The sequence below is a fragment of the Pseudopodoces humilis genome, chromosome 1 (genome assembly GCF_049639895.1).
Source record: "Pseudopodoces humilis isolate 2021_Gansu_Grassland_sample_001 chromosome 1, ASM4963989v1, whole genome shotgun sequence".
Taxonomy (NCBI): domain Eukaryota; kingdom Metazoa; phylum Chordata; class Aves; order Passeriformes; family Paridae; genus Pseudopodoces; species Pseudopodoces humilis.
Window position 1 is genome coordinate 66277460 of NC_142200.1, and position 27003 is coordinate 66304462.

The following is a 27003-nucleotide window of genomic DNA, read 5'->3' on the forward strand; positions in this document are numbered from 1 at the left end:
ACGGCAGACTACTAACCAGTGATGTGATGAAGTTTACGCCTGTGTTCCATTACCAGTTTCCCAGAACCATTAATCTTTTTCGATACAGCCCCTGAAAAGTAGCCTAAACAGTATCATCTTCCCTTTTATACAAATGACCATTTGGAAACACTTCCTTTAAACCCCTTGATGAGAGAGAGAAAAAGACTAAAAAGAACACATACATATTCTGAGGACTTTCAAGCTAAACACATATATAAGTTATGGGCACATCTAATTAGCAAAGAAAGAATTCTGTACCTTGAGATTATTCTCTCCATTATAACAAGCTCCCAGATTTCAAACCTACTATAGGTGGTCATTTCTCCAAAGGGCACATTTTTGATTGCTGATCACTTCTCAGCAAGATGAAATGATGGCACCAAAAAAAAAAGCAGTTTCAGAGTCTGAACTGAGACACACCCATCTTAAATCTCAGAAACTATACTTCTTTAACTTCTAAAAGCTGAGGATTTTCTTCCACCACTTTCCCCCACAACTCACAGCTTTGTCAGAAAAATTACTCATTTTTCTTCCCAGACAAAGCTCTGTCTAGAAGAAGTGTAACTACAGTAATGCACACATAAGGCAGAATAATGGCCAGTAACCCCACCATACAGTAGCTGAAACAATACTGCAGACAAAGTGACTTTTTAAATTAGGCTAAAAAAAAGAACAGTTGAAAACAGCATCTAAACAAGAACACATTACTTTCTACAAGGCAAGTACAAATCTAAGCGCATTATTTGCAGTTATTCAAGCTCACTTCTGTGCAAAAATAAAGGGAATATAACCAAGTAAAATAATGAGCAATACTACAGTATGAAGTGAAGCCTGTATATAAGACACTATTATATATATGTATATAAGACTAATGCTCAGGTCACAGGCAAACACAACTGTGGATACTAAACCCAGAAGAGTTGCATTTTTTTCTGCCTTATGTAGCCACGGACAAAAACACCTCATGTATTATAATCAAACCAGAACAAAAAAATTCACAGTAAGATGAGAGTCCTTCAGCTGTGACCAGCAATGATCATTGCAATACATTAATCATTTAGAATGCTCATACAGGATAAATCAGTCACATCTGTCTGAAATAAAATACACTGCTTTTCCACTTGTGAATGAAGCCCGCCTGCCTTACCCATAGTCATTGGAGTTACAGGTCACTTGCATTTATAACTGCAACTTGAATCAACTAGTAGAATGGTAAAGTACTTGAAAAAGAATGATGAAAACACTAAAATAACACAAGTAGAGACTGAAAAGCACAAACAGTGTAATATAGCAGCACCTTTTCTTCCTCAGTAACAGAATTTTCTAAAAAAAAAAAAAGTCTAATTTCAAATCACAGTACAATTTCCAACAAACATGCCTGAAGGAAGGAGTGTGATGAAATGTGCCTCATGAAGGGGACTTCTGAAATCCAGAAAGCCTTACGACTAGAACAGTTTCATAATGAGACATGTGAATCTGCATCTCCTTGGCACTCACCACTACAAAGCTTTGCAGTCTTTGCACCCTTTTGAAGGTGGCCAACTTTATCAAAAATAAGTAAACCCAAACCAAAACACAAAATGCAAATTCACTCTTTATAGACAATAGTCAGACAACGAGGTCCTTCCTGCCTGTGAGGCAGGGCAGCACAGAAAAATTTTATAATTTCAGGAATCTGAAACAGGTATCCTTAATTCTCTGCCTGGCTAATCTGGAAGGGTCTTCCATAACTGAGACACTAAGACCTCCTATAAAGAGGACAGAGGATTCAAGATTTTCACAAGCCAAGTCCTTCACAATGCTAGAGCTGAAGGGGAAAATAACAACCCTTTGTGTGTGGAGTCAAAGGTCATGCTCCCGGGCCAACTGCTGCAGTATGGTAATAAACAGAGCATAGATACGGTTTTTTTTTCCGATTTCTTTACTACCCGTCAAATGCCAAGTCTTTCCAAGTACTAAAGTCTATTAATGTCTACCCCATAGCTGGAATGGATTCATCACTGGCACTTGGAGAAAACTCAGAACTTTTATTCCACACTGAGAAAAAACAAGGCGCCATCTGGCATTTCACTAGCACAGCTGAGATTCCTGTTGGTTTCCTGACTGCATACTGAAAGAACTATTAAGTTCTTTCCTTGCAAGCCTTGCAGTAATGCAGTAAGACAGCAGACAGAATGTGCTTTTTCAACTAGCTTTACCTAGCATATGACACTCAGATAAGCAGCCTGCCTGGCACAGCTATGAGAGCCACAAGTACCTTCTTTGCCAACCCTCAAGTCATGCCAGGTAGTTCACAGTGAATATGCAGAGAAACCCCACCAGAGAGAGTCCAGGGACTTCATAACAAAGCCATCCAAAAAAAAAAAAAAACAAAAAACTAAACACAAAATCCACAGGCATCTCACCAGCAGCTGGAGTAGCTACTTTACCTCTGATGCTGCTACTTGTGGCTGAAATAGTATATTTACAATTCTAAAGAAAATACTTATTTTGTCAATTTCACTTACAAAGGCTGAAGGGCTCATTAGTAAATCTGAAGCAACTAGCTTCAAGGAACAACATTGAAATGTTCCTCATTTTTATTTTTTAACCAATTTCAAAGTTACTTAAAATTATATTTTTAACTGGCATAGCCTGTAGCTTCTAGAAGAGAAGACAACACAGAAAACAAGGTGAAAGTAAACTTACTGTCTTTCCTAAACAGGAAAATACAAGCTATCTGTAAGTGCATTTTATTCTAATATAATCATCCATGTTGTGTACAAGAGGAAAAGTATATTGCTTTATCTGTATCACTACACTTAAAGAAATACAACTGCACAAGATACAGCTTACTACTTTTGTGGCTGATGAAAATAAAGTTTCAAGACACACACAACCCTGCACTACTGCATGTAACCACACATACCTGACTCTATTTTGTATTACAAAATTTATTTATGCAGCTTCTTATCATCCCCATACTAAAAGTTTAATTGCTAGTAAACACAAAACAACACTGTCTGTTTCATTTCTCCAAGTATATACACTTTGTCATAAAAACCCCTCTAGAATTACAACTAAAAGAAGATGAAGGTGCTTTTCCAGTCACCCCATCCTTTCTGTTCAGCCTAATGATGATAACAGCCTTGTAAAATGATGACTCATATGACCAAAAGATTAATAATAATACATTGTCCATATTTAATGATAGCAACTAGGCATGCACAATGAAAATTAGCAATTTTCCAGGATTTTGTGGAATAAAATAAATAAATATCCTCCTCACAAAAAAGATAGAGGGTCAATTGAGAAGTATGCCTACTAAAGTCAAGTAGTCGTACTGAAAGTAAAGGAATAGGTCTAAGCCCTTTTTCTTTTTAATTTTAAAGCATCCTTAAAATGCTGGGAATGACAGAATTACTTCTTTTTAACTGTTTGGAATTGTAAACTGCAATGCATTTTTGTGGTATATATGTGTTAAGCTGATGACGTGGACAGTGAACTTCAACAGTTTCGTATGCCAGATAGCTGCAGATGTTTCTAGGTAGCTGGGCCTACTGGAAAGCTCACTGCTACACTGCTATTGTCCCAACTTGTTCCACTGCTAAAAATATGTAACAACATTCCTTGCTGTCTTATTAATAGCTATAATACAATATAAAGTTAATAGTAATATAACAAAATTCAGGTTGTGTGGAAAGTGATGACAGAGGTGGAAGTAGCTGGCACTCTTCCCTCTGAGCTGGTAATGAAGTCGTATCTTAGCACATGGGTGCAGCCTACTGAAGAAGCACTTACCAAAGGAACTGTGCAGCCCCAGCCCAGACCACTTTGGGTCACTCAAAAATACAAAACACCTTTTGAAAAAGTAGAGGTACCAACCTGTCCTGGCTGAATTCCAGCCAGAGAAATGGACTGTAAAACCAAGTAGGGTTGCCATCAGTGATAATGTGATGGATGGGTGAGTTACAGCCCAGCTGCCTTGCATACATTTGCACAAAGGTTGTAATGCTCATTGTCACAACCCAGTGAGCAAGATCAGACAGAAAGAAAAGTGATTCTCATTTAGACCCTAATTACTGGCAAGATAGGATGGCTGTGGATGCACTAGGAAGTGAAAACTCTTCTAAAACATTGTGAGAACTTTTGTTCTCATTTAGAGTGACACAGGAAGAAGAAGAGGAGATTGCAACATGCCAAGTCCCACATCTCTGACTATTCCTTTACCAACACAGACATGAACTGCAGTCGTCCTAGTTTCTTGCTCAGTTAATCCACTAGTAATCTTCACTCAAGAAGAAGCTGGATTAAATGAGGTATCTACAAACTGGTTTTGAGAGAAAGGATCAACATTTGGAACTGCAACTACAAGATTTGTGGTAGGATAACATCAAGGTCAGACTTCTTCCTATTAATTTGCTTTCTTTGACCAAGAACCTCCAGGAAACACAGGGTGATGCGAATTTCCAGAGGCTGCATCTGACCAATCTGTGATTTAAAAATTAAGTGGAATCCTGAGAACTACCAGTACACTCATTCCTATCATTCTTGACATGAAGCTCTACGAAGGCTCTTGAGCTATGATCAGCCAAACTCAGTGATTTGCAAGAGAGGTGTTCAAGCTGGGAATTGAATCTCTGGGATAAATCTGTGCCCCTGCTTTTACAACACAGCTTTTAAGCCTAGATCAAACAACTGAACTGAACTTGTCCAAACCATAGCTCGTCAGAAGAACCTTGCAAGAACTTCAAAGTCATCTTACCTTAAACTGCCAGAGGTAAAGCCAGGCATTTGACAATTACTTCGTATCTATTCTATGGATATTTCTTCTCCTTTGAAGGCCCACACCGAAGAAGACAGTAAGCTGTTGGAGACTGAGAAGCTCTTCACAGTTGTGCTTTAGGGTGGGTGTTTATATTCCCTCAGAAAAGTGTGCTTCACACAGGATTCTGATGCAGCTTGTGCTGTCAAGTCAGGAGACACAGCAGTATCCTACACTGCTCTGCCCTCATAAATAATTCCCTATAAAATTCGAATACACAAGACTGCAATAGGGTCAATCTCCTGCAGCACAGGAATTTGTCTGACTAGAGTCAGAATACCTTTGAAACCTTTTGGAAACAACCTTTGTGTTAAATCCCCTCTTCTCTCAAAATATGAAAAAGGGTGATGTCCACCTGCCCCAGGGAGAATATGAAAGACCTACGTGTCTTGACAGCCCGCTCACCTAAAATATTTCCCAGTCCCCGGCAGTGACACTCACAGAAGATATCAGCCAGCTTCCCTTAAGTGTGGGTTCATTTTCCCTGGGAAAATGATAATATTCCAGTTTCCATCTTCTATTCTTCAGCTTCCATTAACAACATAATGACTAATACAAAAATGCTCTCTTCAGAGAACAGCTCCTCTATTTACCAGTACCTCCATCAGGATCAGAACTCAAACCATACTTTTCTTTTTCTGCCTAGAAATGGACCAAGTCATTATTACTTAATGCCAAGGAAACATAGGGAAGAGGAGCCAGAGGTTTACTGCTCTCAGAAAACCTGAGGCTGCTGCCAGAATATAGCCTGGCACAGAGTTCAATGCCAGAGCTGAGCTCCACACCAGGACACAACCAGTGGAACTACTCTTGCTATCAGTTTACATCACACCATGCCTCAGAGTGAGCCCTGGCTTTAATGTAGGGCTAAATCACAGCAGCTGAAGACAGAAATGTGGATGGCTTCTTTATGAATGAAACTCCCAAATCCCTCTAGCGCTCACTGGATTTATTTGCTTACACCACTGTTTTCTGAATGATACTGTTCCTAATTACAGATTCTTCTAAGGGATTTAAACATAGAAGTTGTCTCCAGTTTTCTCAGAGGGAATAGGAGGTCAAAACAATTATCCTTATGGCACTATAACTCTCCTTTCCACCATCACCACCAGTACACCATTCGCATGAAAAGATCTTTTGTTGTTGTTTTCCATTGTCACACAAAGTATTTCAATTATGTTTTCTTGATAAATTAGGCACTGTGACATCCAATATTACTGTAAAAATGTATTTCTTACAGAGCTGCCCCAACACTGAACACTACTGTGGCATGTGAAAACAGACTATGGCAACATACTAAACATGCTGTAATTATGTGAATAAGTTATAACGAAGAAGATCTCTAAAAAAAGCACCACTTGACATTGGTCATGTATATATAGCTGCTTTCCTGAGCGACCCTATGTCAGCAAGTTATAAGTATCAAGTAACTCAAAGCAATTCAAAACCAACAAACCCAATGTACCAAATTAGATTCAAAGAGCATTACTGGCACAGGGCCTGAGCCACAAATTTAGACCCAGTTCTCAATTTTCCCAAGGTTCACAAAAATGGGCAAAAGGGACATCTGAAGTCAGAGTCCAAACTAGATCCAGTTCTACTTCATACAACAGACAGTAAGAGTGACTTAAAATCCTTATAAACAATAAAAGCTAAATTCAAAATGGCACCTTAGGCAGCCAAATCAATAAAGGAAAACCACAAAAACTCTGCAACGTGGCATAGTTACTCAGCAAGAATTTTTAGATGTGGTTAAAAATACTGTAACAGAACTTGTGGTACTTCATTGCATCGTCAACTAGGATGGTGTGTTATCATCTAGGACCAAATCATTCATAACCATGGAGGATGGCTGAAACAAGCATTCCTGATGGCAGTGCCCTGCCCCATGAGGCTCAGTGTGCATGCCAAACAGAACTGAGCACAACCCAATGAACAGCAAGCTGCTGTATCCAGAGATATGGATGCAGACAAAAGTATGTGCACAGAGAGAAGTGAGGAAAAGAAGAGGGAGGAGGATACAATTAGGCACCCAATTCCAAGTGATAGAAAGATTGCAGAGACTCTTCTTATCACTTTTTCCTATCAACCAGCTTAGGTGCTCCACATCATTCAGCATAGTATAAAGACCATCCCAGACATTATTCTCCGAACTCAGTTTCTTAACTTCCCACCAAACCTGCACAAGGATCTAAAAACATTGCTGCTCAGAAGACAGTGTGTAGATCTAGACTTGCATCCAAACTCAAGTAAAATATTAAGTTTAAAGAAAAGAAGCAGTAAAACCAACATGTGAAATTCAGTTGTACTTTCAAAGACCTAGAGTGAAGAAATTCTGCCCTTTAGAGTCAAGCTGGAACATCTGCTACTAATGACATACTATGACAGGTCCAAATGTCAAAGCATTTTTCATCTACTTTTTAAATGGTTTTCTTAATAATTGTTTATAATGTTTAACTTACAATGACTTGCAATATATAAGTTGTTTTACTAACTACAAAAATACCACCATCATGACACTGTCATCATTACTAATTTCAAGACGGCAATGGTGAAATCTGACCCCACTGAAGTGAGCTGGATTCCTGCTACTTACTTCATCCTACCAAGTACATCCCACAGCAACATATCATCTACAACATGTGCAAATCATCCAGTGGTGTGATGGCAACAAGTTGGCAGCTCTGTTCAGACAGTAAGTGAATGTTCACCTAAGTCAAGAGATGGAAACTTAAAACTTGCTGAAAAAACTTAGCACTGATCTGTTGGCAAAAAGTCCACCAGTTTATAAAACTTCAGAAATTATTTAGACATTGGTGTTCCTACGGATTTCATCATCATCATCGTAGAAAGGCTTGGGTTGAAAGAGACCTTAAAGTTCCAACTCTCCTGCCGGGAGCAGGGACACCATTTGAGCTAAAAACTCCTAGGTCTGTTTCAAGATATTTAGCTTCAGTTGCCATGATGATAATAAATGGACCATCAATCCATTAGCTCACTAATTTTCAAAGTAATTAATCAATCAAACTTCAGATGTGTCAATGTGAACCGACACCCGAATTTCAACCTATGCTCTGCTTTGACAGCTGCATTCCTCTGGGATCAGAATCTGCCCTTATCTCTGGGTGAAATGGAGCAAAATTCTTCTTAGTCAAATAATGTGGTAATCTTCTACTGACCATTGAATATGGTCTTGAGGAAAAGCTGCAGAAAGAACACGCCCACCTCCCAAAAAGAAACGAGAAGAAAGCAACACAAATCAGTTTATTCTAAAGAATTACAGGAACAAAGATGTAATGCCAAACACAGAAATGCTGCCCTAACTGCAAGTGCAAACACGGAACTATGCTTTCATTATAATGAATAAAGGAAACAAGTCAAATCAACCAACACTTTTTTTTTTTACCTTGTGGAAGCCAAGAGATAGCCAAGACAAGTAATTAAAGCACTCTAGAAAGAGGCAGCAGCTCTGCAGACACAAAAGTAACTGTAACCATGTAAGCAGATTTCAATAAGTCTGCCTACACCCTCACAACAGAAACAAAGTATTTGGAAGAGCCAGAACCTCAGATTAACAAGTCACTGGGCCAGGGCTTGCCTCTAGCAGAGCAGCTATCTTTGAATGGCCAGGTTTACAGCACCTCTAGGGACACTGGCCATCTCTCATCCAAAGTCTGCAAGTCCATTTTCCAAACATTAATTAAACCTGAGAAATGCTGCAGGCAAAAACACTGGGCAGGAGTTAAGCACATACAAGTGGCCACGGATTTTGGCTGGTTCCTAAGACACTAAACCAAGGTGGTGGTGGTGGTGTTAGTATAAAAAGCTATAAAAAATTGCCAGGAAATAATTCAAAGCAAAGCAAAACATAACACAGTGAAATATCCCTGAAAATGAGGTTGAACTAACTCTAAATTCAGATTTTTAACTATCTCTTTATTTACTTCATTAGGTGTCAGAATCCATCCCGCCTTTCTTTTAATTAGCTCTAACTCAAAAAAAAAAAAAAAAGCCTCCCATGAAAACAATGGGACCACTCTCTGAATTGGGGACGACTGAGCACATGAAAACAGAATTGACCCAGCGCACCAAGAGCTTCCAAAGTTTTTGTGCTTTAGGCAGAGCTCTGTTCACTGGATGCTGTATCCTTGGCAACTATTATGTGAGGAAACCGTTCTACAAATGCAAAACTTCTGTCTGCTCCATGAGCTTTTCTCAGAAATACTTTTATGGGGTTTTGGATGTCCTTAAATCTAAGGGGACACACAGACCTTTGTCATCTTTCCGCAGGCTCCCATGAGCATAATATAAGTGATGTTACGAGAATATTTTCCTCCCACTTCATCACAGAGCAAATAAAATTTTTACAACTTCTACTTTGTAGGGAAAAAAAAATTAAAAAAATAATTAAAAAGTGGGCATTTTTTCCTTTCTTCTTCAGTGCACTCTGCAGAGATAATGTGCAGGTACAAGGTAATAATGAAACGATATGATTATTATGTCAATCAGTGGCATTGCTTTGAAAACTAAAAGTTCAAGGATAATGCTCTAGTGCCTGATTTCAAGGGCAGGCTACAGATGCCACCACATGCATTAGAAGAAGCATGCAAGAAGAGATAGGTAAGACTTGACAAGGGCCATGCTGCAGTTCTTCGCCAAGACAGACTAGCAGCACCGATTGTTACAAGGGCAGCAGACGCTGCTATTTTTACCAAAGCCCCGGCTGGAACTGCCTGGCTCATTAAACCTCAGCACGGCGAAGCCCGAGTCCTGCCGGCGCGACCGTGCTCGGCGCAGCCCGGCCGGCTCGACACATCACCTCAGCCCGCAGTATCCCCAGATACCCAGACAACGCTATCCCGAAGGACAAGACACCGAGTACTTGATACCCAACTTGGGATTTGGTTTGATGAGGTTTTTGTTCTCCTGGGGAAAGCGTGAGGCAGCTACAGCTGAAGTAGAAGCGGTAGCTGCCCTTGAGGGCGTATGAGAACGCAGGAGAGCAGCAGAGGGAACCCCTCCGCCGTCCCCCGGGGCCTCTCCCCAGGACTTACGGAGATGCCGATACTGCCGGGGCGAGGGATAGCGGAGGCACGGGAGCCGGCGGGGCAGCCCCGCTGCCGGGCGCGGAGCCCGGGTTGCGCCCCGCAGGGGCCGGGGGCCGCCCGCCGGCCTCTGCTTCCCGCTGCCGGGCTCTTGCGGAGAGGCCGCTGTCCTTCGCCCGACGCCCCCCGACTCACATGCCCCTGCCCTCCCCCGGTACCTTCTGCGGGGCGCGGAGGAGGCGGTGCACCCCGGCCAGCTGGGTGGCGAGCGGGATGTCCTCCCGGAAGGTGTAGAGCGGCGGCCGGGTGGGCTCGGGGAAGTTGGTGCTGTTGAAGGGGTCGGTGTCATCCAGCAGCTGCACCCGGCACACCAGCGTGGCCATGGCGCATCCATGCACCGCCGCGGCCGGGCGCGGGGGGGGAGCGGCACCCCCAAGTCACCGGCACGGCGGTGCTGCCTGCGCGCCCGCCGCCGGCTGCGAGCGGCACTCCCCTCCCCGGCGCAGCCTGGCCGGCAGCCGGCAGCCTCTCCCCCCCGCTCCCGAGCGAGCGCCGGCCGCCTCACAGCCGCCGCGCCTCGGGGAGGCGGCCCATAGCCCCTTCCCCGCCGGGATCCACGAGTGCGAGCGCGCTTCAGGCCGAGAACGGAGGAGGCGGCGCCGGAGTCTCGGGGCGCGGGCAGAGCGGCAGGAGCGGCGGCGGCGGTGGCGGCGGCAGCAGCCCCCCCATTCCCGGCCGCTGCGCGCCGAGCGGGCAGCGGGAAGGCCGCGGCCGGCACGCGAGCCGCCAGCGCCGCGCGTGGGGCCCGCAGCGCCCCCTCGCGGCCGCGCGCCGCCGCCCCGCCTCCCCCGACCCGAGGAGACCTCCCCGCGGCCGAGCGGGAACGGAGGGCGGCCGGGACAGCCCCCGCCTCACCGCCCGGCCCGCCGCACCCAGATACTCGCGGACAGGGGCCCCCAGCCCCGCCCGCTGCATCACCCCTGGCTCCCGGCAAAAGGGCGCGTGTACTGAGTTCCGTCACGCTGTCACAAACGTCCCAGATGTCCCGAATCTTCAGTGTAATATTTACCGCGTTCCAAGCAGAAGCTTCAAAAAACACCCGTTAAAAAAAAACAAAAACAAAAACAAAAGGGTTTTAGAAGTTGACCTGAAACGTGGGTATTCGACACGAGATCGTTCATCTGTACTTTTACAAAGTTCTTTCTGCCCATTAGGGTTTTGCGAACGAACGGGGCTCGTTTGGCTGCCCAGAGCATACTCCGGGAAGAGTATGGCAGACTTTCCATCCCGGACAGGAGACTGCCTGTCTTTGCATCTCGGCTCTCTCCTGCCTTAGGCCTGCTCTTTCTTTCTGTCAGGGCAAAATGTGGACAAAGTGCCAAGGCCCTGGTTGGGCGCAGGGCAGAGCGCTGTGCTCTTCGAGGTGAATCGATTGTGTGCTCTGTTACCCTGCCCGCGACCTCATCGCTGGGGCTTCAGGATGCACACCCTGGTCTTCACTCTTGGGGTGCAGGAGAAGAGCCATGAAACAAGTCACAGGTGAAATACAGAGAACAAAGGGTCTCACCTGTGGGAGTGGCTGCATTCGCAGAGGCTATGCATCTGCCCAAGGGGATGCACTGCACTTTAAAGCCGTGGTTTATAACCTTCCATCCTTCACAGACAGAGCTGTGGGACAGACCTGTGGCACTGTGAGAACTGGGGGATTTACCACAGAAATGTGTCTTAGGCAAGAAAGTATGACCTCTAGATCATAGTGTTTGCATGAAGCAACAGTTTCCTCCCAGAATGATTACTGGTTTGGGAATATTTGTCAGAACTGAGACAAAAGGGGATTTCTGTCCACACATCCTTCTGTTTCTGTTATTCTTGGGATTAACTTGTCATGGTTCAGCTTTGCCAGCAGTAATGCATATTTTCAGAAAAGAGAAGTTAGTTGTATGTGGTTGTGATTTTTGCATCTAATTAATTTAAAATTCCTATTTTGCAAGGAAATCTGTTTTCACACCTCCTTTAGTAACAGGAAGTAAGTTTCTAGAGAAAACAGTTCTGCTGTATATCTGTCTGCTTATTTATGTTATATATTTTTGTCATAATGTGAAGTGAAGGTTAAACAGGATATTTTGGTTTTCTAAAACATAATTTATTAAATTGCCATTCAACTTCCATTTTTACAAAGACATTTCTGCATTTGTTGCTAATCAGTGGTTAATATGAAGTGGCATAATGTTGCCATCCTTGCTATTCATTGGACTAACCCTGATTTTTTTTTAAATTAATATTTGGCACTTGCCTCATTGAAGAGGCATTAATACTCCAATAAATTGGAGGGCAATTTTACATAAGTCATGGAAGCAAAGATTTTGTATAGAATCTATGTGACAGATCATCTTATCTTTCCTCTAATACTGGAAAATTAAAACAAAGGATGGCTGCAATCCTTGGAGCTAACAGAGATTGTATAACTCTGAGGCTCAACATCTAGCCACAGACTCTAAATCTCATGAGGAAGAATTAAACCTTGCATGTTATGACCTTCAACTGGATTTCCAAATACAAGGTGGCCCATTGAGATACGTTTTATGACCAGGAATGAGGGAAAATAGAGTAGTACAATCATGAAAGCATCCTGCGTTAGCCCTGAGAGCTTTCAGGTGGTCGTTTTCTTAATTGTGAACACCCCCAAACCAATATATACCTATGAATTTCAAAATCTGGGTTTTACTTGAATTTTAAATCAATTTATACAGGTAGAAAGAGAAAACAAATCTGCTGGATAAAACAGAATAACATTACAAGACCAGTAAGCGTGAGTGTAGAGGAGAGATATACACCTAAATTCTACATTTGAATGTTTTCCCACCTTTCTACATATTCTTCAGAGGCCTTCTGAATCTGCAATCTTGTTTTATCAGCCTGAGCCAAGACTGTACATAGTTTGCTCCCTCCCCTTCCAGTCACCAGTTTATGCTACTGCTGCACAAAGCTGTACCTTTGAAAAGTCATTTCCTCACACACTGCCTGCTTTTGCAGACTGCAGTAAAGTGCCCTCTCTCCTCTCTCTTCTCTCTCCAGGTTTTATTTATTCAATGCAGCAGCTAAACCAAGGCAAGCAGCCTGACTTTCCTTCTCACTGTTCCACTACAGCCTTTTAAATGAATGTGAGATGGCTTTTGAAAGACCTTAACACACAGCCAAATGCAAACAAAGAGTCAGGTACTGCCTGTTAAAAGTATGTGGCATGAAGCACTGCGGGCATTGCATCTGGAAAGACAGAGACATGACAAGAACAGCATCAGTGGTTGCCTCAACCCATTCCCTGTTGTCAAAGGTAAGGCCTTCTTAGAGAGAGGGGGAGAGAGCATTTACTTCAGTCATGTTGGAAAAATCAGGGCTCAGGAGCTCTGAGGAACTGTCAGCAAAGGTCAGGCTGTATTCCTTGTGCCTTCAATGGTACCATGGTCTAGTCAGTCCCATTCCTGGAGGGGGCAACTGGGATGGGTTGTGTTACTTGCTGATCTTGGGGTCTCCAAGGGGCATCTTGCACACCCTTTCCATGAAAACAAAGCTTGCACACTATTGAGTAAAGTTCAGTTTCAAAGTCCCAAGTTTGTTTTTTGTTTTGTTTTGTTGTTTTGTTTTGATGTTTTGGGGTTTTTTGTTTGTTTGTTTGTTTTGTTTTTCACAAAAATCATAAAGGGAGAATACATGCCTGTATTTGTCAGGAATGAAACACAACTTAGGAGTTTTCATTTAAGGCTGATTTATTCATCTTAACTCATCCCATTACTGGCATTTCTTAGAAATGCATTTTTGAATGATTTAAGACGGTCTGTCAAGCTTAAATTTGAATTTCATTATTGTTGAAACCTCAATGTTAAAATAACATAGGATTTTTTGCATTTAATTTCCTCTTTTTTATTAAAAAATAAAAAATATATATTTGAGGGAAAGTTATTGAAAGCATATTCTTTAACCCAAAGACCACCCAGACACAATGTAAATGTGTATTTAAACAGTTTTAAAAAATGATACTAGGTATCAAAGCAATTGGAAGAGCTCCACTGGAGTACTATTTTTTCTAGTATATCATCCTGTCAATACAGATCTAGATGCGTGATAGTGAGATCGAATTCTAAGTATGTGAAGTGGCCAGTCCTTTGACTTTATTTCTTTCTTTTGGACAAATTAAATTGCTTTCCAAATTTCATTGTTTGAATTTAAGCCAATTTTAGTTATGGGAGAACAAAAGCAATTTTAACTTCCATGATTTATTCACTTAACATTAATAAAGCTGAAAAATAGCAGTCTGTTTGGTAATGGTAATCAAAAGGGCTTGAAAACCACTGGAATTAAAGTATGGTAATGGAAGTGCTGACAGATCCCATACTGTAGTGATGGGAACAGTGTTTCTGCCTTATCCACACTATAATCTGTAAATAACGCTTCGTTCTCAGTAAAGTGTGGAGAATGATTTATTGTCATTGTTAGCATGGACAGGCAAATAACCTGACACAGTTCTCAAAATAATGGTGTGTAAGTGAAATCCAGTCTGTCACAGGACCAAAAAATGTACTGTGGAGTTTGGCCTTTGTCATCCAAGGATCTCAAAGTGCTCAGCTACCATTAGATGTTGCCTTCTTATTGCCACTCTGCAGATGGGGGAACTAGGAAACTGACAAATTAGGGATACAATAATAATATGTTTTTGTTGTTTTTTGGGTTTTTTTTAACAGATTGCAGTGGAACCTGAACTGGACGTCATATGACTGGATCACAGAAAACATCCACAGAAAAGCCCATGGTAACAAAAACTTTTTCTTTGGTAGCTAAGGACTTGTAATAGTCCCAAAGTTCATCAGTGGTCTTCATCAAGCTTGAATTGCAGAATCACACATTCCAATTCTGTTGAGTCGTACTGAAAATTATTTTTCTGTGGTGGCTGGCTAATACTTTATAGGAAGTAATACTGTATGTATGCTATTAACACTGACTAATACTGCAGTCTGGTGATGAGACTTAAGGTTCACAATTCCAAAGTCACTCCATATTCAAAGATAATGCACAGATCTGTAAAAACCAAGCTCTGGATCCATGTATCATACCCACCCCAGGAAATAATCTGTTAGATGTTCTGGTGGTGATCCCACAGATCACCTTCTGTGCAAGGTCTTCACTTAAGGCAGCCAGGTCTTAAAGATGTAACCATTGCTGAAATGGCTGAAAAGTTTTGAAAGGTTTCTATGATGTACACACTTCTCAGTGCCATTTGTAACAGTCTTTGGTTACACAAGCACACTTGTGGTCTCCTGAATGATCCTGCCTTTTTCGGCACAATGACCAGGGGGCTTAATTCATGCATGGAGGTATTTTACTTCACCTTCACTGTTTGATGCTCAAGGCCTCCTGCCATATCCATTGCACGCTACCTAAACCCTATTCTGATGACTGAACTAATTTCCTCAAGAGATTTGCTCCAGTGCTCAGTACTAAAATAGACGATTGCTTTGCAACTATTTCTTAATTTATTTTCATGGCACTCCTCTGCAGAGAGAAGGTCATTATTCCCTGCTTTGATGGTTGGAGTGTTACCAGACAAAATGGAGATGTAGTCAAAAGTAACCACTGCTGTTGGCTCTTCAGTTCTGGGCTGCCTACAACCAGATTTCAAAACTTCTAGAAACAGAATGTTTTGGAAGTGCAGCTGAGAATGCACAGACAAGGAGGAAACACATGCAGTGAGACTCTGAAAAAATTACTGTAAGTGATTTTAACTATGCACTGTAATTTTATCATGGCAGCATTTATGGGGCTTAATCATGGCTTAACCTTACCCGAGTCCAAACCTCGGGATTCATTCACTTTAAGTGACTCAACAAGTGAGGTGGTGAGTTTACAGAAAACAATATTCCCTGCCACTCAGCCATGGTTCTTTCTCAGAAAGAAAACATGTATATCATATGAAGTTGTAAAGTAAACTTTATTCTGAAGATACTTTACACCTGTGTAAGCCTGTATATCTATGTGCAGAAACGTTTCTTCAGATTCCAAAGAAAATGCTCACTACTGTTTACTCTTAGTAACTATATATCAAACGTCCAGCCAAGGACCATTCATGCTTTATCAAATTCTAAATAACTATAATTGTTCAAGCTCTCAAGCCCTATGGATATCAGTAAGGTCACAAACATGCCTAAGGTGTATAAGGACATAAGTGTGAAACAATGAGAAAAAACAAGCATCACTTAAGAGCTACTTCTGCTTGTGGGGTCTTTTGCCATCTGTAATGTTGCAGGGCTGAAACCACACATGATTTTTGATTTTTTTTTCAAAAAAACTGATTCTCCAGAGCTGACCATCAAAATCAGAGAAAAACACAATCTTCAAATCAAAGTACTCATTTTGTCACCTAGCTATGTCTTTTATAGATTTTCTGGCCATTTTCCATTATCCATTAAAAAGTCAGAGGCATGTAGATTCTTCCAGGTGACATTAATGTTGCTTCTTTCTGGGAATTGTCTAATGAAGATTAAGCGGAGGAAGTAGCACTGCAAGGTGTAGAGTGAGGGGTCCCAGGAGAGACTTCAGAGCCTATAGATAATGCTCAGATGGAGAGAGCTTGCTCAGTTGGGCCACAGAAGAGCTGGGAAGAAAACCTGCTAGGGAGCAGAGGGGAAGCCACAGAGTTTGCTGCTACTTAGAAAGTTAGTGAAATGACTGAAAACTGGAAGCCAGCTCCGATTTAACCCTGCCAGCACATTGCAAGAGGAATTGCGAGGAATTTACAAGCATTTTCTGCTCTGAGCTCCTCACTTTGAGTTTACTGCAAATATATATACTAGCCTGTATTCTAACACAGTCTGGCTCTTGAATGGAAAAGCCACTTGATCCACTTTAGAAAGTTCACTTTGTGGGAAGGGGGTGGCAGAGCTTGCCTCACTTCATCTCTTCCTCATTCCATGATGCATGCTGTACAGTAAAGGAGAGCAACAGAGTGGTGACAAGGGTTTCTGAGCTTTGCCTTCAGAGAGGATATGAGGCAAAAGCTATTTCCAGAAGCAAGGTGAGACTGTGATGGACCAGTTGTCCATCTGTAAGGACCTCCAAAACTTCCAGTAATTTCCTGCCCAGTAGCTAGTTAAAAACATAAGAGTTTTTTTTTGGCTCAGCAATGGATGTTGATTATTTATTTTCAGTGGGTTAAAAAATAAAGCACAGTTATTTTTCTCCATTATAAAAGAGCACCTGATCTGAAAAAAAACCCACCTGCACCAGTGAGAATGGTTGTTAAGGCACTTCTTATTCTTTGACACATGGATTCTAAAATAACCTGACATTAGTTTTATCAAATATAATGTTGTTTTGCTAGTGTAATATCTTATGAAAACTCAGTTAATCAGTCTTTCTTGGAAAATGGGAGGACACTGCCATAGATGATATTACTTAGCAAGCGAATTATATTTTCACGTGTAATTTGTGTTACTGCTCTTTTATTTTTTTTTTTTTTTCCTGAAGCAGAAAAGCTCATGTTTCACACACATTTGTAGAGAAAGCCTCTATCATTACAGGACTAAGGAGAAGAAGGAAACAGGGATAAAGTAACCTGCTTACAGACGTGCTGTAGCTGTGGTGACCTTTTTTGCATTTTCAGCTCAATAGAAACAAGTACCAGACAAAAGCAGTGCAGACAGCAGCCAGGAATGTGGTGACCATTTGCTGGCACATGACCATAACTGAGCACTACTGAAAAACTGTCAAGACCCAATTCATTTTTAAAAGTATTCTCTGAGATAAAAATAGCATCTCCTTGAGTAAAACAGTACATTGTGGTTTGAAATCTGGGCATCCGAAATTTGTTTGAAAAGTGTTTATGGAAAAAAAAACAAACAAACCCACAAATACTTGGTGTGCTTGATAGTTTATCAGTCCCTTTGTCAACAAATTAGCTTCTGCAGCTTTAAGACTTGTCTTCATAGTCAGACATCTGCACCTGAAGTTAGTTAGCTGCTAATTAAGATACTGCTTAAAATATATTTTCCCCAGTCAGCGTGTACAAATACAACAAGTGTATTCCAGGACTGGACCAAGAATAAATATTTGTGGTTTGATGAAAACATAGGGGAGTGTTCATATCAACTTTTATAAACAAGTGAAGTGACTGTAGATAACCCAGCATTATTTATTTTGACGTAGAGGGTCCTATGCTGATATAAACATCCTCAATGCAAAATTACTTGTGACTGGTTTTGTAAGCACAAGATCAAAAACAAATTTCTGGGGACAGTTAAAACAGGAGAATATTAGTCTTAGTCACCATTATCACCCGCCCCCCCCCCAGGATGAAGAGCAAGAGACTTTATATTAAGAAATTGCAAGATAATTTGTACATACTTTTTAATGATAAACACTGTTTGGCAGATGATTTTGTATATTCCACAAGAGTTTTGGTTTCAAATATTCTTCTTTCATTTATATTCTTTTCTAGGTTCATATGTTCCCATAACTATAACCAATCCCTCCGTTCTTGAATGCAGGAATATACTTGACCTCATTGCAGTTTTACATTAAGAAGTTCCAGAGGCTAAATATGGATTTTTTTAAGTCCTTCCTCTTCATCATTTTGGAATTCCTCTATTTTCAATTTTCTTTAAAGCTTACATTATTAGACAGCTGCATAGGTACTAATACTTTTCCTTTTACAGCATTCATAGTTTCAAATAGTTTTTTCACTTTTTTTTTTTAATTCAATTCCTTTGTAAAATAAACATGTCTAATATTTTCTTCCTCTCTTCAAATGAAATTTTTACATTCCTGTGCTATTCTTTAGTCTGTCTCTGAGAATCCTGTATGTTTGGCTTGTATTTTGGGGAGTGGAAAACTGAAAATTGGACAAAGAATTGTAAGAGTAAAAAGAACTATCTTCATAAACTCATTGTAATGCTTTCTGTATTAGATTTTATCCCATTCTTTATATATCCAAATAGTTTTATTTATTAAATTTTTAGCTTTCCAGCCCCTGGTGTATGTAGAGCAGGAGTTTCATCTATCTTTTCAGAGTAAAGCAATGCTATTTTCATGGAATTGGCACAGTTACTATAGAACCTAGCAAGACTTGCACCAGATACATACTGCTTCTTCCAATGTATAGCAGAAACACATTGCATATTTTAAGTTTTCTTAATAATTTGTTGTAATGACTCGTCTTACCTCATCTCTCTTGTGTACATCAATCTGCTTGTAAATTTGATTATAAATATTTGTATGCATAGGCAAACAAAGAACTCCTGCACATCCCATACTTATGGGAGCAATTAAACATCCTTCTTGAGTTGCAGGTGGCTGTTTTGAATATGGGCTTTTTGAAGACTTGCAAAATAATTCCTTAGTATGACTCTTATTTAGAATCTTTGAGGGCTGAATGGCACAAGAATCCTGATGCCTCTGGGCCAGTGAGCTGTCTTCTGTTTTGCTACTTGGAAATGTCTTCTACCTTGACTGTAGCCTGAGGTTGTGACTTGCAACTCAGTAAAAGTCCATTTTCCTTTCCCTGAAGAAACATGAAAGGATGTATTCCAGATGGATAGAAACCTGTTCTGCTGGTTAAAGCTTGCAGGCCCGATCCTTGGACCTTTGCCACTTGACACCAGTCAGCTAAGGAGTTTGCCTTTTTGGATATTACTTTTCAAATCAGTCCTTTGGACTTCTGCTAAGGAAAAGTCCAACCAACCTGTAGAGAGATTGCTTGTCTGTCACCTTCAACTGTATTTGGTTAAGAGGGAAAGCAGTTACACCTCTCTAACCATTTCCTTGGAGGCACTGACAGTGCACACCTACCAGGCTCTTCTCCAACAGATTCTTCACTCCTCAGTCTGCATGTTAGGCATATGGCTTGGGCAGGGACTTGGTGTTAGAAAGCTCTTACTGTGCTGTAAGCCCAACACTTGGAACTATTCTAGTCATGTGAGAAGTTTTTTATCCTGGGAGACTAGTCAGGCTGAGTAAAACACAGAGGCAAACTACGCAGGATCAGCCAAATGTTTGTAGGATGCAAAAATTTATCCCCTAAAAAGACTGAGTGATAGCAAAATCTCCTGTGAGCACCTCATATATACAGACAAATATTTCACTTTTTGAAAATATAATTTGGTTTTTATCAGTATTTTTTAATCAAGAGAAAGGAAGTCCTTGAAGGATTTTTTTATTTTGTTTAGTTGGTGCTATCCTTAAAACTCTGGGTACCAGTATATCCTTCTTACCACTTGAACTGTTAAATCAGAAGGCAGTATACCCTGTATTTCCATGTGACACCCTTTCCCCCTTTCTATCTTCAGAAAGCACTCCCAAACCAAACCTACAATGTGTAATTCTGGTGGTCTAGTCCTCACCCCATGTCTGCCATCTGCCAGCATCTGAGGCAAGGAGCAGAAATGATACACAATGATTTAGGAGGACAGAGCGCATTTTCTTACTTTATCATAAACATTAATTTTACAAAATATTTTATTAGTAGTATTAAAAATGTCCTCTGGAAACTCATTTGCATCAGCATGCTGCCCTCTCCTCTTGTTATTCTTTCTGCCTTAGAAAGGTAATTCTCAATGTTATCTGTGTGAAAACTTTGAGATTTACTTTCTTTAGTTCAGAATTTTTTCCCTGTAACTGCTGAATAGTGCAAATAACCTGTAGATCTCTGCTGAGATAAGGAGTAGTGAATGGAATTTTTGCTCAAGGCCACTGTTCAAGCACAGCAGCCTGGGCACCTCCTACAAACCCCTGTAATCAAGATTCACAAAATGACCTTGCCCTGCTTTTCCCTTCAAGCCCCCAAGTGGGTACATGTGAGACTGTGGATACTGAAAGTTAATGAGGCTGCAGCTAGAATAAGTCACATGTAAGATTGTGGATGGCGCACAGATAGCTGAAGAGGATCACAGACAGCTTTCCTGTTGGAGAGAAGGATGGGGAGGCTGCAATGAAGTTCAGACAGGACGTCAGTACAGGTGGTGAGAGTCCTGATTCCCAGTGGGATACAGGAATTAGGTTGCTGGGCTCAGTCAGTCAGCATCAAGCAGCAAATTTTCAGCACTGCATTAGCCATAACAACCAACCCAATATCTGCACTCAGTGCCTCACACTGCTGCAGTTGTGCCATCCTCAGATATAACCAGATGAAGAAGTACAAGCACAACGCACAGATTTAATATTCATTTATTCTGAATGTTGCATTGGAGGAAAGTACTTGCTCAGCCAAGTAACTGATCATGATTGGAATTTAGGACAGTGACATTCTTTTTTGCTCTTGGCACTGAATCTTGATGTTTACTTAATACTGTTTTTCTTCGATTAAAAAATGTTTAGCTATCACAGATATCCTTCCTGTCTTTCTGTCCTCGTCATAATTTTAACTGTCTATGTAGCAAAGATGAAAACAACAGTCAAAACCCATGAAGAACAGTACTGTAAAAGATCTGTGGGGTAAAAAGTTATAAACTCCTAATAACACACAGTTTGTTTCCTTCTTGATTTTGAGACTAACTTTCATACCTGCAGCATGAGCCACTGTTTGTTTTTGTTTTGTTTTTTTTTTTCTGTGGTATTCAATTTAATAGGTAGTCCATTTTTTGGGTTTTAATAGTCAAGACCAGTTTGGAATACTTTTCCTTGGTGTGGTCACATTTCTTTCAAAAAAACCCGAACCAAACTTAAATGTGATTTTGTAGTGTTGAAAAGGTAGTAGATTTGTCTTCCTTTCTTAGGACATAATCTCTTCTCCATGTTCAGAGGAGATCTGCAGTCAGATACCATGACAGCAGAGTTCAGTTCACCAGAAAAACAAGACCTTCTAAAATTCTGCTGAGAATTACCTTGTTATCAAGTTCAAGCAAAGCAAAAAACAAAAAGCTTAAATATTCACATAAAAGTGATGCAACATCAAGAATAATAATAGCATACAGATATAATTTCTTCCTCTTTTACTGTAATGTATTATTTATAATTGATAAGTTTTTTCACTTGCCCTGTCTGCTGTTTCTAAAAGTAAAGCAAGGTTAAATGCAGCTGGTAACTCTGAAAGCCAAGAACCAATCTGTCAACTGAATTCAGAAGGATGACAAAGCAGAGGTATAATATTAAAACAATTGGAAGATCCATGGCAATTAATTATAAAGAATGTCATTACAGTTGAGCTCAAGAACAGAGAGTATTGTTGTAGTATTGTACAGTCATACAGCAGGCAATATATCCTAATTGGCTTTATAGCTAATGAAGAATGACACAGAATGCAAATCTCTTATTAATCTGGATTAAACAGAGAAAACAAACTTGTTTTAAACCTAGCCTTATAAACAGAAGGTCTAATCCTGAGCCTGCTTATATAGGGGTGTTAAACTAAATACAGTAGGAATGGTGTGTTTGCTCAGTGGTGGAGAACAAAGCAGGAGGCAGCCCTGCACACCGCCGGTGAGGGGGTTACTCTTTGCAGTGAAATATGAGTCACGGGATCACACACACAATTAATAAGCCAAAATCAACACAGGCGGGAACATTAGGCTCATTTGTTTAATTATTCACTACAGGCAAGGTCTGTTGTTCATTTGATTTCAGAATCTGGGCAACATCATTTTGCACTGGATTGGTCCCCATTCAGATCTGCCTCTAGACCAAACAAGGGAGTTTCTGATCCAAGCAATGGCCACATCTAAGAGCTTTGGATAAAGTAGTATTTGACTTTTGTCTAGGAGTTACAGAACTGTCTGCAAGGTATAATGGCTTAAACTGACACATGCCAAAGGATCACTAAACTTTCAACAGCTGTATTATGTATCAAGAAGCATTTTTATATATAACATTCACAAGAAAAACAATAACTAAAATCAGATTAATTCAAACACTCAGGAATTCTGTGAGAATCTTGATTATTGTTTTTTGAACAATATTTATGTCATTAAAACATCATTTTGACTACAAGGAAATGTTTAATGCAGAGGTGTCAGTGGTAACAGCAGTTTAAATGGAGTATTTTATCACATCTATAGGAAAGTTTTGAAAGGATAAAGAGTATTGGTTTTGATCATCAGAATTTGTGTGGCTGGAGACAATTTTATTCTGTGACATTGTTCCAAAGACTTGTGTTCCACCCACTGTGAGCCAAAAGATGCCCACCCTTAATAATTCGTCAGGCAACTGAACAGTAATCTGTAAGCCATCCCTACAGGGCAGTAATTATTTTGCACAGAGAGAAACTAAGGTATAGTTTATCTTTTGACCATTGAACAATGCCTGATAAGAAGCCAACATTGAATTTTACTATTCATTTATTTTCTAAAGAAAAGGTGAAATAAGCTAGTGTCCCTTGGTATCCAGTGGGATCTGGTCACCATACTAACTCAATGCATCAGAGAACTGACGGCAAATGTCAAGCATCAGCTTTTCTGCAACAGTGAAGAAAATAATGATTACCTAGATAAAACTGTTACTAGCTCAATATGTACAAGACAAAGCCGAGTTGAAAGGAAACACTGCACTATGTTCTGGTGAACACAGTCAGGCACTTAGTGCATGTCTGGATGTTCAGGAGTCCTGACCTCTCTCAGCTGGTCTGTGGATTTCAGTATTTAAGTAGCTGAGCAGGAGCTTGCAGGCTCAGCACTTCTGTGCATCAAGCCACCTGTTGAAGAGCCTAAATATAGTCCTCTTAGCTTAACCTCAGGCTTGACAACCTTGGCCATTATAAACTGCTATTGCACCTCTAGCAGTTATTCAAAAAGCAGTTCAAGGATCCTATGGGTCAGGAAATTAGCAAGAAGACAACCACAGCTCTCTCCTTGTGGAGAGAAAGGCAAAGCTGAATGAATTAGCAAATAATATAATGAGATTTGGCAAGTAGCTGAAGCGTGAGGAACCACCGTGTTACCACTTAACACTAAAGCTGATGCCTGGCTGAAGCTTGCCACTAAAGAGCTAATGCAAAATGAGCTGTAAACACTTCTTTTAGTGGCTGTGTCATGTTTAGGCTACCAAAGGATAGAAATCTAACTGCAGTGCATAGCTCAAAGGTGGAAACACGTAGAATTTTCCAGTACTGAATATATCTCTTTGTCTGTCCTGGTAAACATTGATTTGGTTAGGGAGCTGAAAAAGGGACCAGAGAACAGATTTTCATGATTAAAATAAATCAGGTAGTCTCTAAGCTCTAAAGGTGGAATTATGATGCACAGGAATGCTTTCATGTGACTATTTGGTTTTTAAACAAGATATTTGCAGCAGTATAAGTAGATAGATCTGTGTATACAGCTGTAGTGTTATCGAGGAAAAGTCACACCAGCCTAGTTATTCCACTTCTGCTGAAATGACCACTGGAAATCTTGAAAAATATATCTTTTTATAGTGCTATTTCTGCAGAGATGTTACATTTGTACATTTCTGCGTATATTATGTAAACAGTGCCACTAACCTTAAAGTTAACACAGTCCTTGGATTAGCAATTTTCACAAGATCATCAGGCAGATCTTGTCAATAGGATTAGCTCACCTCATTTTCAGAGTAAGAGAGAAAACAATAATCTGGTGTCTCAGCACATTTGGTAAGCACAAACAAAAATACTTCACTTCTTACTTAAAAAAATAATACTGTTTATCTGTCCTGAATGCCAGAGGACACAATGAAGAACATGTGACAAAACACCAGAAAGGAATACAGCATTACAAAAGGAAAAGCCAGTGCAGTTACGGTAATGGATGTGCTGCTCTGCTGGGGGTCTTGCTCAGAGACCTCGAGTTCTGGAGAACAATTTCAGCTGGTCTTGATTAAACAAAGACTGGCAGCACAAGTACTGAGATCTATTTCCAGCAAGATCTTTGAACCTTATTTATGGCTAGCTGCCCCCAACAGCAACCACCTGACAGTGGGTGATGTTTCTGCCGAGCACGCTGGATGCTCCCATACCACACCGCTGGGAAGCACAGCCTCCAGCCAGGACACCAAACATCACTGCCAGCATCTATGAGCACTATATCCCATCCCATGTGCTCCCATACAGCTGTGCCCCATGTACATCTCCGCCACGCTCCATTTTCGTACCCTGGAGATCATTATAGCTGCAGAAAGTTGCTCCTCTTTGCACTGACAGAAGGCTGCTGGACTGCTATGCAAATAACTTCTTAGCTACCCACTGTCATATGCAAATATTTTTCAATGAACCTTACACTTAAATTGAAATTATGAAGATCATGCAACAGGCTTCAGGACTTGTCAGATGGATTGAAATATCCTCAGAATAGAAGTTTTAGTCCTATTTTACCTCCAGTTAATTTATTACTAATTAACTTGAGTTAACTGAATTCAACACTAAGTGCTGGTCTAGACATGCCACAAATGTTTGTTCCAGAACATTCAGAAGAAAAACCACAAGTATTTGAATCTTGAAAGAAAAATGTGTGGAATATCCAGACTAGCATTTGCAATTGTGCTATTAGGTCAAGTTAGCATTGCAATTAATTACTGTGGGGTAGAGGGTACTAAAAATGCTGGCACTAAAATTACCTAATAAATTTGGTGTTCCAGATTGCCACTGACAGAAAATTAATTCTTTCATGTCATTTGTAGCCGGTCAGTAGACATGTGAGAATTCACTGATCTCAGAGTATAAGGTTGTAAATATGTTATAAATATGTAAATGTTTTGAGTAAAATAAACTTAGCTGCAAAATAATTAGCAACTTTTTTGTTTGTAATTTCTATGTGCTACCTAAAGTTCTAACAATGTATTTACATTACATCTTTCCTTAGGTATGTTAATTAACTTAAGCTTAACAGTCATAAACCACCAGGAATGTAATGAAGAAAACTAGTATTTGCTTTACTACCTTTTTCCATACTTTAAAATATTGATGTAAGCTCAGGTTTTACATTCTAATGCTTTTCTCATCTTTTAAGTCTCCCTGCTTTGTCTTCTTAAATCTTTGTTCTTCATGGGTGGGAGTGAGTAGCTCCACATCTCAACCTTTTCCAATTAAAGTAATATTAAAAAAAACCCCATTGTAATATTTTCTTTGACTGACATCTTTCAGAAATAAGTGTTATGATCAAATGATAAGCCAGTTCCTGCCCCATGCACTGCACATTTATGTTCTTAGTTTCAGCCTCCCACAGCCCTGCTGCCAGCCAAGTGGGATATCTCATGGTATTTGCAGTTTGCACCCAACATTTTATCCCCTGCCTTTCCACAGGCAAACCTCCTAGTTTCTTTGTGTTATGTGAAAAAGCAGTGGCAGATGTCTGGCCTTTGGCTCTTCCACAGTCATGTAAATCCCAGAGTCTCACAGAGGAGAAGTAATTAGCATTATGCTTCTCTCTGGGGAGTGGGCCTTTCAGAGAGTCCCTTTGAGCAAAGGGCTCAAAGAATCCCCTCAGCACCCACAGTGAAGGGGCACAGTACACATCCCACACAGTGCTTGTAGGATGGGAACCAACCACGAGCCTTGTACTCAGAGTACATGTCCTGATGAGTTTTTGGGAAGAGGCTATCAGAGAACTTGCCTTACATCTAGGCTCACCTACCATGGACTAATTCATGCATGGAAGATCCCACCTGCAATGCCAGCTTCCATAATTCCTTTCTGTCTCTGTCCTGTACCTGAGGCAAACTCTCTTAGAAAATCCTTCTACCCAAATCCCACATGTAAGTCAGATGGTGAAAAAAGGCATGACAGTACTTAAAGAGGACTTGCACAAAAGGGAGAGTGACTTTTTACACAGGCACTTGGTGATGGAACAAGGGAGAAAAGTTTTAAACTGAAAGAGGGAAGGTTTCAATTACCTGTTAGGAACAAATTATTTATTCAGATGGCTGTGAGCCACAAGCATGTGTTGCCCAGAGAAGTTCTGGATGCTTCATCCCTGGAAATGTTCAAACCCAGTTTGGGTAGGGCTTGGAGCAACCTGGTCTAATGGAATGTGTCCCTGTCCATGACAGGCAGTTTGGGACTAGATGATCTTTAAGGCTCCTTCCAACACAAATTATTCAGGGATACTCTGATATAGAATAGGATGCATCAACCAGCAGTAAGAGCAAGGGCACTTTGTGAGGAAGAAGAAGCTGGGACACGAGGATGACCACAACACTGACAGGAGTCTC

The 27003-nt window shown here is 40.7% G+C and overlaps 1 protein-coding gene across 11 annotated transcripts in view; it reads right to left on the minus strand.

Annotated features, from left to right (window-relative positions):
- Nucleotides 1–10323, minus strand: part of FHOD3 (formin homology 2 domain containing 3) — a 377738-nt gene extending 367415 nt beyond the window's left edge. For all 11 annotated transcript variants that reach the window (XM_005527828.3, XM_088051905.1, XM_088051887.1 and 8 more), the window contains exon 1: nucleotides 10089–10323. In XM_005527828.3, coding sequence (XP_005527885.2) covers nucleotides 10089–10253 — 165 coding nt within the window. In that variant the 5' untranslated portion in view covers nucleotides 10254–10323. The remainder of the gene's footprint in view (nucleotides 1–10088) is intronic.
- Nucleotides 10324–27003: the final 16680 nt, after the last annotated feature.